Source organism: Podarcis raffonei, chromosome 8 (assembly GCF_027172205.1).
Source record: "Podarcis raffonei isolate rPodRaf1 chromosome 8, rPodRaf1.pri, whole genome shotgun sequence".
NCBI classification, from domain to species: Eukaryota; Metazoa; Chordata; class Lepidosauria; order Squamata; family Lacertidae; genus Podarcis; species Podarcis raffonei.
This window is the reverse complement of record NC_070609.1, coordinates 50,531,080-50,547,425: the sequence shown is the minus strand read 5'-3', so window position 1 is coordinate 50,547,425 and position 16,346 is coordinate 50,531,080. Positions and strand designations below refer to the sequence as shown.

General features: G+C 48.2%; 1 protein-coding gene across 1 annotated transcript; it reads left to right on the top strand.

Moving 5' to 3' along the window:
- The first annotated feature begins 5,730 nt into the window (after positions 1-5,730).
- Positions 5,731-15,851, top strand: PABPN1L (PABPN1 like, cytoplasmic). The gene is made up of 8 exons (XM_053401920.1): positions 5,731-5,751; positions 7,079-7,291; positions 8,622-8,753; positions 9,588-9,629; positions 10,462-10,568; positions 11,904-11,991; positions 12,581-12,726; positions 15,445-15,851. The coding sequence occupies exons 1-8, from the start codon at positions 5,731-5,733 to the stop codon at positions 15,482-15,484; spliced, it is 789 nt and encodes a 262-aa protein (XP_053257895.1). The 3' UTR covers positions 15,485-15,851.
- Positions 15,852-16,346: the final 495 nt, after the last annotated feature.

The following is a 16,346-nucleotide window of genomic DNA, read 5'->3' as shown; positions in this document are numbered from 1 at the left end:
CAAAAATAATAATAATATCAGGCTCAGGAGTGGTTATGGAGGAGAACTTGGTTCAAATCCTTCTAGAATGCATACACAACCTTGGCCAGCCTTTGCTTATTTCTTTTTTAAAAATAAATAAAGTTAAGGTGGCCTTGTTGGCTATGAGAAAAGAAATATATATATATATATACTCACATAGTCCATATTAGGGCAATACCTTTATTAGGCCAACCAAAATCTTGTGGATATGACCTAATCAAAGCAATTCTGGGGGAACCAAAGGACTCCTTTCCTTGATTCTTTTCGCTGGCGTATGTCCCGAGGCTGGCTCCTTTCTTGGCCAGAAGGGATGCAGCATCTGGACCAGAAGTGGCTCGTTCTTGGGCCTTCTGCTGTTCCTGGAGCGGCTCAGCCAAAAGACTAAGAAACAAAACGGACCGGTGGCATTGCATGTGAGCCCTGCAGCCGCCAGGCTGAGGAAAGCACCATTCTCAGGGTGTTTGGGAAGCGTGTGTCACATTTAGAACCGTGCAATACTTGAATCCGAGGGTGTTGTGAAGAGGTGGGAGGGGAGGACGTGGCTTTGTACAGACGGGCATGGGTGCGCGTGTGTGTGGGTGTTTGCAAAGAGGTTTTAAAGAGAGGAGAATTAATAGAAATTTAAAACAAAACAAAAATTTTAGGAAATAAAACCCTAACTCCCCACCCCAACTCCCGCCACCCCATCCCCCGATCATCTTCCCCTGGTGTTTGTGGGTTTCTGTGGCCATTCCAGAGAAATAACAATGTGATAGGAAGGTTGTTTTTCTGTTCTTGTTTCGGCATGCTGTCCCCGACTCCCTTGCTGTTTCCTGCTTTCTCTAAATGTACTGTATGTTTGACCTGTGAAAGATGTAAACATTATGATTCAGGTTACGTCTGTTCTTAACTCTGTATCCGTGTAATAAACAAAATTTAATATCACCCAACCGGATCTGGGGTTTTTTGTGGGGGGAGGATTCTTCTTCCTTCTGCCACGTTAATTGAGAGCCTGCTTAGTGTAGTACTTAGGGGATGGGGTGACCTTTTAGGATGCATAGGACATATCTTTTTTGGCAAGTGGGCAACTACCTGACGTATCTGATGTCACAGGTGATTTGGTGCTTTGAAGTCCAGATGTTGGGACTTCAAAACACTGCACAGGAAGCAAGGCACTGCTGGAACAAAGAGTTTCCCCCCTTCATTTTAGCAGGGAGTTCTGTGCAAATCCCTTACTGATTCATTTTTCCGAATTGAGCAGGATTGAATTTAATTTAAACCAAGCAGGATTTAACCCCCTGTTTATCAGCTGAATGTCTTGGCTGCCCGCACCAGTTCCCTGCAGGGAAGTCATCTTCACAGCCAATGCAGAATTCCCAAGTGATGTCAGCTGATCGACAGGTGGATGTGATCTTGGGAGGAAAGGTCATGTTAGGCCAAGACTGGGTCACAAGCCAGAGTGGCCCCACCCTTAATAAAGGGTAAAAAGGCAAAGGACCCCTGGATGGTTAAGTCCAGTCCAAGGCAACTGGGGTTTAGCACTCATCTCGCTTTTCAGGCCAAGGAAGCTGACGTTTGTCCACAGCTTTCCGGGTCATGACTAAACTGCTTCTGGCGCAACATGACACTATGACAAGTGCCAGAGCACATGGAAACGCCGTTTACCTTCCCGCCACAGCAATACTTAATTATCTACTTGCACTGGTATGCTTTTGAACTGCTAGGCCTTCTACTGTTCCCAGAGCGGCTCTGCCAAAAAATTTAAAAAACAAAATGAACCTGAGAAATTTGGGTTCAAATTCCACTCAGCTGCATGACGCTCACTGGGTGACCTGGGGCCAGTCACCTCTTTCAGCCTAACCTACCTTGCAAGGTGAAAATAAAATGGGGATGGGAAGAACTGTGTTCACTGCCTAGAGGTTCTTGGAGGAAAGGTGGGATAGAAATATAATCAACCAACCAACCAATAAGGAAGTAGTCAGATTTGTATAAATACATGAACCAGAGGAACTTTGGCACTCCAGCTGGAACCCAGGCTCCAGTTACTCCAGGTGCCAATGAATGTGCAAGAATTCAAAAGAGAAAATGGGGAGAAGTTGGTATTTGTTGGTATTCATCTTAATTAATCATTTACAGAGCCATTACAATGAAGTCATAGTTCATTTCTGTAGCTATTGCTGCTGTTTTAGGCTTTAACAGGCCGTAACTCAAGCCTGCATGCTGATATTATTGACAGTCTTGAAACCAAAATGTAGAAAAATAATTCAAGCCTTCCATTCATTCTTTGAGAATAGCCTGTTGGCCTGCATAAAGACAAAAGGAGCCTGCTGGCACATGCCAAAGACCCATCTAAGCAAGCATCCTGTTGATACTGCCAGCAACTGGTAATCAGATGTATACTACCCCTGGCTGTGGAGGTTCCACTGAGCTATCATGGCTAATAACTGCTGATAGATCACTTTTCCTCTTCCTCCATGAGTTTGTACAGGGATGGGGAACCTGCTACTCTCCAGATGTTGTTCTCTGCAGCATGAACAATAATTGGAGATCCCGGAATTATTTTAAAAGGGGAGGAGTTAGACTATCAACATAGAGAGCCCTGCTGGGTGAAACCTAAAGGTCTGTTTCAGTTAGCATCTCACAGCAGGCAACCTAACACCTCTAGGAAGCCCAGAAGGAGGTTACATTAGAGAAATAGTCCTCTCCCACAGTGGCTCACCAGCATCTGCTCCTTAGAGATAAACTGCCACTGTACACAGAGGTTTCATATAACCATGCTAAATAGCCACTGATCGCCTTTTCCTCAAAGAGTTGGTCTAATTCCCTTTTAAAGCCATGTAAGCCAGTGGCTATTGCCACATCTCTTGGCAGAAACAGCTCCTTCAATGAATTATGCACTGTGTGAAGAAATACTTCCATTTGCCCTGAATCTCCAGCCAAACAGTTTCATGGAATTACCCATGAGTTCCAGGGAACTCCAAACAGGTGCTTTCCAGATGTTTGGGAGAACAACTCCCATCAGCCCCAGAACAATTTGTTGGCGTCCATGTGTCTCAAGAAGAAATGGAGTGCGCCTCTGGGGGTGAAGTCAAACCACAGTGTTAGCAGTACCAAAGTGACCTCCCTGGGGAACAAGCCTGAGCAGCGTGCATGGAGGTCCTGGGCTGCCCAGACAACAAGACCTGCATCTTGGTATCAGTGATGTGGTCCAAAGGAAAGCAGAACAATATTTTTGGCACCAGCTTGGCTGCAGGAGCTGCCAGAAAGAGGTGTACAAGGTGCTATCTAACTGCCTTAGGGGCTTCACTTCTGGATTTGTGTAGCATTTACTCCTTAGCCATTTCTTCTCCTGATGATATCCCACAAGGCAGAAGAGGTTGAGGATCAGAGTTTTCCTTCTCCTAGATGGGCTACCTTCCCAGGTTGACGAGCCCCATCTGCCCCTCATTTCCCCCTACAGCATGTGCAGAAACTGCCTTCTCAATCCTTTGCCCCACTATTGGTGTTGTCTGCTCAGTCTGCCAGAGCTTGTCTTTGCATGCAGGGAAAGTCTCTAACTCACTGAGGGTGTGAGACCCACAGGCTACCCTCACCTGGTTTAGCTGGCCAGTCGGAGCCGGGGTGTGGCCACTGTCACATGCTTCCAGGAGCCTCAGGTGAGAACTAAGTGCCCCAGAAAGAGCACATGTCCCCTGCCAGAGGTACTACCATTCCCCAATACCCCAAAAACCCCATAACACTTTAAACACTTTAAATCAACATACACATGCAAAGCCATGACCATTATTACGAGTAAAACCAGCTAAGTCCCATCTATAAACAAAGGGACACATCTTAACAGAGCGAGAGTGGTGTAGTGGTTAAGAGCAGTGGACTCATAATGTGGTGAACCGGATTCGCTTCCCCGCTCCTCCACATGCAGCTGCTGGGTGACCTTGGGCCAGTCACACTTATTTGAAGTCTGTCAGCCTCACTTACCTCGCAGAGTGTTTGTTGTGGGGGAGGAAGGGAAAGGAGAATGTTAGCCGCTTTGAGACTCCTTCGGGTAGTGATAAAGCGGATTATCAAATCCAAACTCTCTTCTTAACCAGTCTTGTGCGGCAGGGAGCTCCACAGGCCTAAGATTATAACAAACTATGCCCCATATTGACTGTGAGTCCTGGGGGACCTGCTCCCTGCCTTGCAAGCCTTTTTCCACCTAGCCCTGGAGGGCGGAGCCCTGGTTGACTCCAGCTACAAAAGCTGAAGCTAGTGAAGAGGCCAGGGACCACCTTGTCTGTTTCTAAGTGCAGACTGTTTCTTTAATAATATGCTGCATTTATTAAGTTTTATGTTGTATCTCTGTATTTGTGTCCTTTTTATATAAAAACTTATCTTTATTTGAAAAAAACTATCAGTCAAATACACACACACACAAACACACACACGCGCACACACGCACACACACACACACACTTGATATTTGGAGGTATTTATAAATAGCCTGGATCGACATTTCAAACAAATGCTTTCCCCAGAAACTCTCATGCTGTATTATCTTAGCTAATTAAAATAATGTAAACTCGTATGTCATAATTGGCAGCGTCCCATATCTTCTGCTGTAGTCCACAAAGTTTCCCCAGCTTCTTGAGAATCTAACTTGCCTTTGCCTGCCGTCTTTGAATCTGTGAAAGTGTGTCAGTTTAACCAGAGCTGCAAACACTCTCTGTTTTTGTGTTGCATTTTTGCATATTGCTTGGAGATGTTTAAATACAATTGAGAAGTGCCTTTAAACAGACCAATAAGACTGACCTGGAATTGGCTGTCAGGACTCAGGAGGTGTTTCTCTTCTCTGCTCCCATCAAGGTAGCTAGCCCCACCTCCAGGGGCTCAAACTCTGCATCTGATTGGCTGTTGATGTATCAAATGGAAGGCCAGAAGCCTTCTTCACCTGTTGCTTCTTCCAAACGGGTCTGAGCCTCTTCCTTAACGTGAGATAAAACAGAAGTGGACTTGCTTGCAAAAAAGGGTGTGAGTGAGCAGCAATGTTTGGACTTGGGGCAAGGTAATTATAAAGAGGGAGGGAGAAGCTTGAGTGGGTCTGAAGCTCTGTAAGCCTCTTTTTTGGTTTCAGGATGGGTGGGGCCAGGGCCTGGTGGGTGCAAGGTCCTCCCTGCCAGCTGGGAGGAAGAACTGGAGAAAGGTGTACAGGAGGGAATAGGGGCTTCTGGTGCTTTTTGCATCCCAAAGCCGCAAACTCCATTGTGGCACCTTAAAAGCAAGCATATTTATTATGGGAAAGCAAGCATTTGTGGACATTTAAAAGGTGACTGTGAGGTGCTGCTTCTAACCATGGCCCCTGCCAAAATAAAAGAAGGCTGGTGCTCTCTGGGGTATCTGGTTCCCCCAAATTAGCTGGCTTTTTAGCTGCAAAACTCAATTTCCCTTGGATTTTTCTGCTGGAGTGTTCTGCTTCCTTCCTTCCTGATCTCAAACGTCATCTTGCTCCCTGTACATATGTTCCTTTTTACAAAATAGGGGTGTCTTTTAAAGGTGGGTGTATCCTGCTATAATGGGGATGAGAAGCCTCGTATTTGGGGGCCAAAAAGAGCCCCCCTCTTTAGCTGTCCAAGCGAGTCTTCGGAGCTACACACCCACAACGCTCACTGACCCTGCTTTACTCCCTCTTCAAGTGTTTTTGCTGAGCGGCAATATGTCCTTGATCTCTGGTAAGGCCTCTTGCTTGCCTGGATGGCGGAGAAAGAGCAGTATGTGAGCGTGTGTAGAAACTAGCCTCCTGTACGAAGATAAAATTTATATTAGTTGCACCACCCACTTTTTCCTCTGCCCCCGCCCTCCACTAGCATGTGGTCCCTGGAAGGGGATGTGACCCTCAGCCTGAAAAAGGTCCCTTAGATATATACTCAGCCCCCTCCACCTCCCTTCCCCCCCTCTCTCTCTCACACACACACACAGTTTCACTCACCCCACACGCTCCATCCCTGAAGCTCCCCTGTGCCTCTAACCTGGTTCCTGGGAACCTGTTCTACCATTAGACAGCGTGAAGAGCTTGCCTTAGGGATCTGATTTATGCATGTCATGAAAGGGCAGCAAATTGCACGTTATTTACTTTATTATTATCATTCTGCTTCTATTGCCAGGGAAGATGGGAGTCACTTGTGAGATTTTCTGCCTCAGGCAGACTGGACTTGGGGGCTGGGAGAAGAAGGATGTCGTTTATTGCTTTGCCTCAGGTCCCTTAGATATATATACTCTGCCCCCTCCACCCCTCTGTGGCTCTGCTTCACATAAAGGCTGCAGTCCTATGTGTGTGCTGGAGAATAAACCTTATTGAACTCTGTGGGGCTTAGCTATGATGAGTGAGGAATCTTAAGGTAAAGGGACCCCTGACCATTAGGTCCAGTTGTGACCGACTCTGGGGTTGCAGCGCCCATCTTGCTTTATTGGCCAAGGGAGCTGGCGTACAGCTTCCGGGTCATGTGGTCAGCATGACTAAGCCGCTTCTGGCGAACCAGAGCAGCGCACGGAAATGCCGTTTACCTTCCCGCCGGAGCGGTACCTATTTATCTACTTGCACTTTGACGTGCTTTCGAACTGCTAGGTTGGCAGGAGCAGGGACCGAGCAACGGGAGGTCACCCCGTTGCGGGGATTCGAATCACCGACCTTTTGATCGGCAAGTCCTAGGCTCTGTGGTTTAACCCACAGCGCCACCCACGTCCCTGAGGAATCTTAGGACTATGCTTTACGTCAGGGGTGGAGAACATCGGTGACTCTCCAGAGGTTGCTGGATGCCAACTCCCAACTGCCTGAGCAGCCAGCATAGCCAATGAGCAGGGATGATTGGAGCTGTAGTCTGGCAACATCTGGAGGGCCACAGGTTTCCCACTCCTGCTGTAAGTGTCTGTGGTTGAAAAGAACTGAATTAGCCCAGCTGCTAAGCCCGCATGCCATGGGCACAAATTTCTGTGCTTTGCGTTTTTGTGTCCTGGTGCTGATGGGATTCATAGTCCAAAACACATGAAGGAAAACAGGGGGGCAAAGTCTGGATGAGTCTGTGTAAATTCCCAGTTACTTTAGAGCTCCACCTCACTTTTGGTGCTTCTGTTTTCCTCCCCAAGCCCCCAGTTCCCTGACGCTGATTCCTGGTGGCAGAACCCTCCGTCTCTAGCCACTGCCAATTCCCCCTGGGATGCGACTGAAATCTCAGCTTGGCAGAAGCACCTGGAAGAAGAGACCAAGCTGAGTCCTCTGAAAGGAGACAGAAAGGAGCTCCTGGAAGTGGAAGACCCTGTGAGTCTGGACTGTGATTGCCCCCATATGTTGTTGGACTCCTAAATCTTTTCCAGCCAGCATGGCCACGGATGATGGGAGTTGTCATCCAGCAACATCTGGATGGCACCATCTTGGCTTCTTTTGGGGCAGGAGAAACAACAACAGAAAGAGCCTCTAAGGCAGAGTTTCCCAAACTTGGGTCTGCAGCTATTTTTTGGACTATAACTCCCATCATCCCCTGCTAGCAGGACTAGCAGTCAGGGCTGATGGGAACTGTAGTCCTAAAACAGCTGGAGACCCAAGTTTGGGAAACCCTACTCCAAGGGATGACTTGAAGGCTGTGCCCTCCAGATGCTTGGACTCCCATCACCGCCCCCGCCCCCAGTCAGCATGGCCAGTGGTCATGGTTGATGGGAGGTGTAGTAGCAGCAACAGCTGGAGGGCTGCTAGTTGAGCCTGATATTCATAGGATGGCAGTAAGGTATGGTAAGATGTGCTGTGCAAAAGCAATGAGGAAATGGGATTTTCAGCTGTGCTGCCCCAGTTTTTGAATACCCTCTGCTGGGAGGTTTGTCTGACACCAATGCTGCTTTAATCTAGGTCAGCTCTCACTAATCATGTGCTTTCCAGATGTTTTGGACTACAGCTCCCATCAGTGCTGACTAGGGGTGATGGGAGTTGTAGTCCAAAACAACTGGAGTGTACCAGGTGGGTGAAGGGTGATCTGGGGGATGGATAGAGCCCTTGTTTGTTCAAGGCATCTAAAGTACATGTTTAAAGTATTGTTGATCTGGCTGCATCTTTTATATTTGCTTTTATGTATATCTGATTTGTTGTGAAGTCAGCCTGTGATCAATTTTGATGAATGGTAGATTTATGGTTGCTAAGCTTAAATAAGTAAAAAAAAAACAAAATAAAATCCAAAAGGGACCAGCTTCAAGGGTGCTTTCTTGCAACATGGTTTCATTGGAGCCAGAAATATATTGCTGAGAGGCTGTCTGTGCAGCTGGGTGAGCTGGTTGGGTTAACTGACTCAGGTGGCAAACAGCAAACCATCTCCACTTCTGCTGAGCCTTACAAAGTTGTGTGTGTGCATGCACATGCACACACGCACACCTATCTACTTAACCAACAGTGGAACTTCTAAGTTTGCAAAGAGCTTTGGAATTGGAGGTCCAGAAGCCTGAGCTTCCCAATCAGAATGGGCAACCTGGTTTTGCACAAGAGTCTCACTCATTCCCTCCTTGAACAGAAGCTGGCTGAGGATGGGCTGATTACTCTGCTGTGCTCCTTCAACACAACCCTGTGCACCTCTCTTATTGCCTCCTCCCCCAATCTTGCTATGCAGGAACTGGAGGCCATCAAGGCCAAGGTCCGTGAGATGGAGAAGGAGGAGGAGTGGCTGCAGGAGCTGCAGGCCGAAGCAAAGAACCTCATCATGAGATCAGAGGCAGGTACGGTTTTCGTGTGTCTTTTAAGGGTTGGCTGACAGCAGCATGCTGTTATCCCAAGCGGCTTCACTGTGTGATTCCAAAAGATATGTGTGCCCCAGAAGACCTTGTAGCATTGGACAGTGCCACCTCAAGTGCCTGCAAGTCAATGGAGAAAGGGAGTCATAACTGGGCATATTAGGTTGCAAGTCTTTGGGCAGAGCCTGGTTTGCTCCTTTGAACAGTGCCTAGATCCATTGGGAATCGCAAGTGGGAAGGGCACTGCTGGGGATGATGATAGTTGTCATCCAAAAGAAATGGAGGTTACTAGGCTGGCAAAGGCTTTTAGAAAAGAAGCTGTGTTAAGTATAACTTCAGTAAAGATTGCATGGACAGGTATTATGAGGACACTACAAGTCATGAAAGCCAGCTTGCTGCAGTGGCTAATAGTCTGGTGGAAAGACAGGGGAGAACTGCATTCAGATCCTCGCTCAGCCGTGAAGGCTAGCCACTACTTATGCTCAGGCAGACCTTTCTTGCAGGGTTGTCTTGAGGTTAAAATGGAGGAGGCCATTTTCCCTGCCTTTAACTCATTTTGAAACAGGTGGGATATCAATGTATTGTGTGTGTGTGTGTGTGTGTGTGTGTGTGTGTGTGGTCTTATTTCAAAGGGCTGAGAACTCAGAAGCAGGTTCTCAAAACTCAGAAACTGAGCTCCAACTCCCATCAGCCCCATCCAGGCAGGACAGTGGTCAAGGAAGATGGGAGTTGGAGTCTAGTAACCTCTGAAGAGACACAGGTCAACCACCTCTGGCATACCACGATTCCCATGAGGTCTCCTCCTCCTCCCTTCCACAGGACTTGGTTTGCCTCGGGCAACTCAGGAAAAAATGGAAGTTGACCAGCGCTCTGTCTACGTGGGAAATGTAAGTGAGATGGGGCTTCAAGAGAGCTGGAGCAGCATTGAGTGTCTGGGCTAGAGACCCTGCAGAACAGTCTCCCCTTGTTGCTGTGATGCCAACCAGTTGACCACAAAACACATGGTTAGGATACGAGAACAGTCGTGATTGGCAGGCATGAGCTTCAGCACCTGTCTTCCAAAAATTAAGACACGTTAACTCCCAGCAATTAGAAGAGGGCAGGAGGAAGGGGGCTTTTAGGACCTAGTACATCGCCAGCATGTGGTTAAATAGTCTCTTGCTGCAGAGGCTTTGCTGATCTTTATAAATCACTGTGTACTCTCATAAGAACACACTGAGTCAGTCCATTGCGGGCTGCTCTGTCAGGCCTTCTTGGTAGCGGTTCCCTATTTGTGGAATGCCCTCCTTGTTGAGGTGTGTTCCTCTCCCTCATTACTGACTTTCAGGAGGAAATCAAAAACATCCCTGCTGACCCAGGCATTTGATGTCTGAAAGGCAGTGTTCCTGGCAGCCCTGAGAACTGATTTTAGAATGGTTTCCCCCTACTCCAAAATTGTTTTGTTGTTGATGTGCTTGCTGCCCTGGGCTCCTCTGGGAGAAGAGGGGCAGGATATGATTTGAATTCATCACCACCAAGCTCAATATTGTCCACTCTGGCTGGCAGCAGCTCTCCAGGGTTTCAGACAAGGGGACATCCCCAGCTCTAGCTGGAGATGCCAGAGATTGAACTAGGAACCCTCTGCCAAAAGCAGGGGCTTTCCCCACTAGCCTCTGCCTCTTCCCTGAATCGTTGGGCAGTGGGGCAGAAGTCTGGACACGTGTGATGTGATCTTTATAGGTGGATTATGGTGGAAGCGCAGAAGAGCTGGAGTCCCATTTCAACAGCTGCGGTCAGATCAACAGAGTTACTATCCTCTGCGACAAGTTCTCCGGTCATCCTAAAGGGCAAGTGATTTGATGGTGGGGAAGGGGGGCAGTTGTGGTTTTGAAGGATGGGGTGGCTGCCTCTCTTGAGGGCCAGGTAGATGGATGGGATGGCTTCCGGGTGCCAGAGTGAATGCAGACTGGGGGGGACTGGCTCCTCCTCTTTGCTCGTCTCATGGCTCACAGGAGTGCAGATGGAACAAGCCAAGATGAAGAAAGCGATCATCCTGCACATGTAGGGCTCTGGGGATCAGCCATGAGCAACATGGCTGGGTGTGGGCCTTGCCAGGTGCCCAGTGAGTCTGACCTCTGAGGCTGCCCCTCTGGATCAGACATGTTCCTCTCTGTCCCTCCACTCCTGGCAGTGCAGATTGTAAATGGCTGAGTGGCCATCATGTCTTTCTGAAGGTTTTGTATTGCTCCAGCAAGTCATTGAGATGAAGAGTGCTTCCAGAAGGCTTGTTTATCAAGCACTAAAAGCCTCATACCCAGTGTTGCATGGGAATTATAAGGAACCAAAAAATCATTATAGTTTTGATATCAGTGGGTTAAAATCAGTGCACTTTTGAAGGGTTCAGTCCACCATCTTGATTCACAGCGGCATCCATTTGTATACAAACGGACAGAAACCTGCTCTTTGACCTCAGGAAACTATCACACAAAATTTGGTTACAGTATCTTAAGAGGTGTCTAAATGCATAGATAACAAAGAGACACACAACTTTCCAAAATAGTAGATTCATCCTGATTTGTTTGCAGGGACGCACTAAGACAGGGGTGACCAACTCCCAGAGTTAAAAACTGACAGTGATCTACCCCCTTTTTTGGGGTTCAGGTCAGTTGTTGAGCCTTTTTTAGGGTAGCCGAAGTTCTTGAGCTTCTTGGCGGGGGCACTGATCTACCGGTGATCTGCCATAGGCATCTGGTGATCTACCGGTAGATCTCACGATCTACCTATTGGACATGCCTGCACTAAGACAATGCTGGCTATTGAGGTAGCATTCAGCCTGATTTGTTTGTGGAGGAGGCAACGTTGCAACAAAGATAGTGTTAGCTAACAGTTTCCAGTGCATTTTGCCATCGCTTTCCTTACCACAAAATGGCCAGTCTTTTGGGGAAGCTGGCTTGTTTTTCAGGAGCTTTGAATTCACTCTAAGTGCACAACCTGAATTGGCAGGGATGTGATTCAATCGCACCTGAAAATAGAGACAGTCTGGGGGCACATAAAGATGCAATGAGGAAGACAAATCTGCTTCCCATTGTGGCCCCAGGGGAAATACACAAGTGCATCTTTCTCCCATCAGAAGCTTGCAAATTGGCCCCAGGTGACTTTCACAGCTCCTCCTGTTGTTGCAGGTATGCCTACATTGAGTTTGCTGACAAGAGTTCTGTGAAGGCTGCTGTGGAGCTGGGTGAGAGCACCTTCAGAGGCCGTATCATCAAGGTGTGTGTCATGGGAAGAGGAGGGGTGTCTGGGGATGCAGAACCCTACCTTGGGGGTGTGGGCTTGTATTTCTAAGTGGGTAGGGGACCTGCTTTGCATCCAGAAGGTTCCAGGCCCAATCCCTGGCACCAACTCCCCATAAGCAGCTGATGGGAAAGGCCTCTCTCTCCCTGAGACCCTGGAGGGCTGCTGCCAATCAGAGTAGACAGTACTGGTCTATGGGCACCTATATACCTTTCCCTATCTGTGTCTTTCCAAATGTGGGTGTGTTGCTTTCCAAACTGGCCTTTCACTTCCATTCTATGTAACTACAGCCCAGTGTTTCACTTTTGTGCAAAATTTCAAGGTGCCTTCCATCATGTGTTCACATCCCAGTCCAAGATGGAAAGCCAGGGATGTGGAAACTTGCACCCTCTGCAGATGTTGGGCTCGATCCTTCCATCAGGCCCAGCCAGCGTGGACAAGGCTCAGTCAGGGCTGATGGGCAGTGTAGTGAAACAACACCTGGAGCGGGAGGCAGGCTCCCCATCTCTGCTGTAAGTGATGCGAGCTAATTTTGTGGCACCATGTTGTCTTTGCTTCGCTTCAGGTGTTGCCCAAGAGGACCAACATGCCAGGCATCAGCTCCACGGACCGGGGTGGTTCCCGGGGTGCTTTCCATGGCCGGGGGGCTCTGCCTCGCCGCTCCAGTTTCTGTGGAGGGCAGCGTTTAAGGCCACGTGGAAGGGTGCACAGGTGAGTGGACAGCAGAAGAGTGCTTGCCAGTCCAACATCACAGTAAGGCTATCATTCCATCAATACAAGCATTTCTGTTTGCCAGATGGGATGCTCTTTCCTCCTCTCTTCCCACACCCCATCCTGAGCAGGTGTGTGTGTGTGTGTGTGTGTGTGTGTGTGTGTGTGTGTGTGGAGGAGAGTCCCATAGCACTCTCAGGACTCATTCTCCTGGTTTCTGCTAGCGCAACAACTTAGTTACATCCAGCCTTGGATGTCTGAGGCTAGGAACTGAAGGAGAACCGAGGACCTCTTCCTGCTATATACCGTCTTTCTGGGGGACGGTATAAGATGCTAGCACAATCTGCCACTAGAAGCACATTGGCTCCTGGGTGCTGCTGCTGTCAGGCTGGCTCAGCGTCACCTGTGCATCTGCGTGGCCAGCAGGGCCTGTAAGCTGCACGCAGACAAGGAGTTGGACACCTTAGTGGTGCCCATGGGCAGCAGTTCTCTTTTCCATATCGGAAGGAACAGAAATGAGCAACCCGTCAGCTCGGTATCCCAGAAAGAGCAGCTGGCATGGAGTGCCCCTGGGAGCGAGTGTGTCACTTGTGCTGTTCTGGCTTGGCTTGCACTTTCAGCATCCCCAAGTTGTTTCTGGGGGGGGGGGATCGACACCTTTGCCCTAGATGAGCCGAAAAACAACTTTTCTGTCTTTTGCAGGATCTAAAAGCTGGTCTGAGTACAGGGATCTGTGTTTAGGGCTGTCTCTATACACCATGGTTGGATAGTGTTCTCGAAGCCACAAACATGAGTCTGACCAAACTGCGGGAGGTAGTGGAGGACAGAGGTGCCTGGCGTGCTCTGGTCCATGGGGTCACGAAGAGTCGGACACGACTAAACGACTAAACAACAACAACAACTATACACCATAGGGACGCGGGTGGCGCTGTGGGTAAAACCTCAGTGCCTAGGACTTGCCGATCGTATGGTCGGCGGTTCGAATCCCCGCGGCGGGGTGAGCTCCCGTCTTTCGGCCCCAGCTCCTGCCCACCTAGCAGTTCGAAAGCACCCTTAAGTGCAAGTAGATAAATAGGTACCGCTTTATAGCGGGAAGGTAAACAGCGTTTCTGTGTGCTGTGCTGGTGCTGGCTCGCCAGAGCAGCTTCGTCACGCTGGCCACGTGACCCGGAAGTGTCTCCAGACAGCGCTGGCCCCTGGCCTCTTAAGTGAGATGGGCGCACAACCCTAGAGTCGGACACGACTGGCCCATACGGGCAGGGGTACCTTTACCTTTACCTATACACCATTGTCAATCCTCTCTGCTGCTGTTGAGAGTCTGGACTGACTGTGATAACTAAGGGTTTATTTTAATAATTTAGATCCCGATTTTCTTTAGTAAACTGAAACCAATGTGCCTAACCATTAAAAGACCGACTACCACCGTAAGTAAAAAAAAAAGGACTAAACGGTATGCAAAAATAGCAAAGGCAAAAGATCATTTATTTTATTTTTTATTCATTGCATTTATATGGCACCTTTTCCCTCGAAGCTCAAGCTGGTGCACATGGTTTTCCAACTCCCCATTTTATCCTCACAGCAACCTGGCAGTGACTGTCCGAAAGCCACCCAGTGTGCTTCATTATCAAGATTAAGGGCTAGAAATTTGCTATGTGTGGTTGTCAGTGGTAAAACAACACCATACTTGTACGCTGTGATCACACAGCATAGAATATACCCAGCTTTGTGCATAGCTCCAGCTGACCATGGCCCTGAATCAGTTTGACAAGGCCACTGGGAATCAATTCTATCAGTGATGGATGGCTCTTGTAGCTAATGAGCAAGTGGCTTATATGAAGGAAAGGCAGAACACCCTTAGAGGCTGAGTTGATGCATTTACTCATCTAGATTGGTTTATAGTCTCAAGAAATTCCTTTGCTTCTCCTGACCTCCTCCACTCCATTTTGTATGCATTTCTTAATTTTAGATGGTTTTTGGGGACAGCATCCTGGAGTTGGGGTGTTGGGAAAGGGAAGTTCATATAAGGGAGGCCTACAGTTCTGCAACAAAGGGTTGGGTGGATTGTGGAAGAGCAAAATATATCATAGGCAAGGGTTTTGTTAAGGGCTGCATTCATTCGGGGGCAATCTGTAGGGTAGAGGTGGGGAACCTCAGCCCCAGAGGCCTAATGCAGCACTCCAAGACTCTTTATTTGGCCCTTGGGATTCTCCTCTGGCCACACCCCTCGCCTTGCTCTCCCATCTTTGAATGCTTACCTGTGACGACGCCTCTAGCTTGCAAAGATGGAGACGGGGTGTTTGTGCAGGTAGAAACATCTGGTACTAGCATGGCTAGAATGTAGCCTACACTGGTGTTAAGGTAAGAGTCACATCCATTGCTCCACCCACTGTTAATCTGGCCCTTCCCACCCTTGTATGCGGCCCCCGGAAAGTTGCCCATGAGCGTGGCCTTCCAGCTGAAGAATGCTCCCCATACCTACTATAAGGGACTGTCGTGGGCAGGGCAACTATCCCCCTCCCCCACTTTCTCTGCACCTGCCCTCCATTGTTTCTTTCGTTGGCACCAGCATGAAATTAGGCAAAGCGCCTCTTCAATTTAAGAATTCAATATTTTATTTCATTTTATTCCTTTGAGTAAATGATGCCTAGGCCAGGGATGAGGTGGTGAAACATCTGGGCTAACTTTTGCCATGGTCAATGTGTGTGTGTTCTTCTCCAGGGGCCGTGGAAGACTTTCTCCTTGGTACATGCCTTACTAGGCAGTGGGACAAGGTGACCCAAGCCAGGACTCAACTTGGACCGGAACAGGGGAGCAAAAGCAAGTGGATCCGCCCAAAGAACATTTCTCCTTTGTTATCCTGTGAGAGTGACTTGCAAGCGTTGAACTTCTATGCCAGTCTTCCAGACAAGACACACAGGGTTATCTCCTCCTTGGGCAAGGAAAAAAGAAATGCTGGAGTGGCCCAATGGGTGCAAAAAATGACTTTCCCCCCAAATTTATATGTCATCGTTTAGAGCTTCATTTGAATTTTCTCTTGATGGGTAGAAAATTAGAACTCTGGTAGGGTCTGGAAACCCCCCCCCCCCCACTTCTCTCTGCCACCATTTCCGTGATTCTTGGCATGCTGTATTATCCTCGCTGGATGTTCATCTGCTGATTTTCTTGGTAAGCATTTGACTCTAGGGATGGCTTCAGAAAGGGGACTAAGTAGCATCCTGGTAGGTGTTTTAAATGTACATCACCCAAACCCAAATGAGGACTTGTTTCCTTTGAAAGAGGCCAGATCCAACTCTTACATAGAGAAACAAACAACTGGCATGCTAGTGATGAACAAGTCTTGCAACTAGGGCATCTATTTCCATTGCTTTTCCTCTCCCCACCCCTTCCTCACCGTTGCATCTAAAGGAGTGTCTATGCTATGAATCGTAAACTGAGTTAACTATATCATGGTCCTTCTGCTCACCCTCCCATATGATCGCAAACAAATACAGTTAGATCCCAAGTCCTGTTGGAAATCATGCACTCCTGTGCTTCCCAATGTTCCTTGGCCAAAGCCATTAATTGTATATATATTTATTTTAAAAAACTGGATTAAGTTTGCAGGGCAGGTGTGTTGTGAA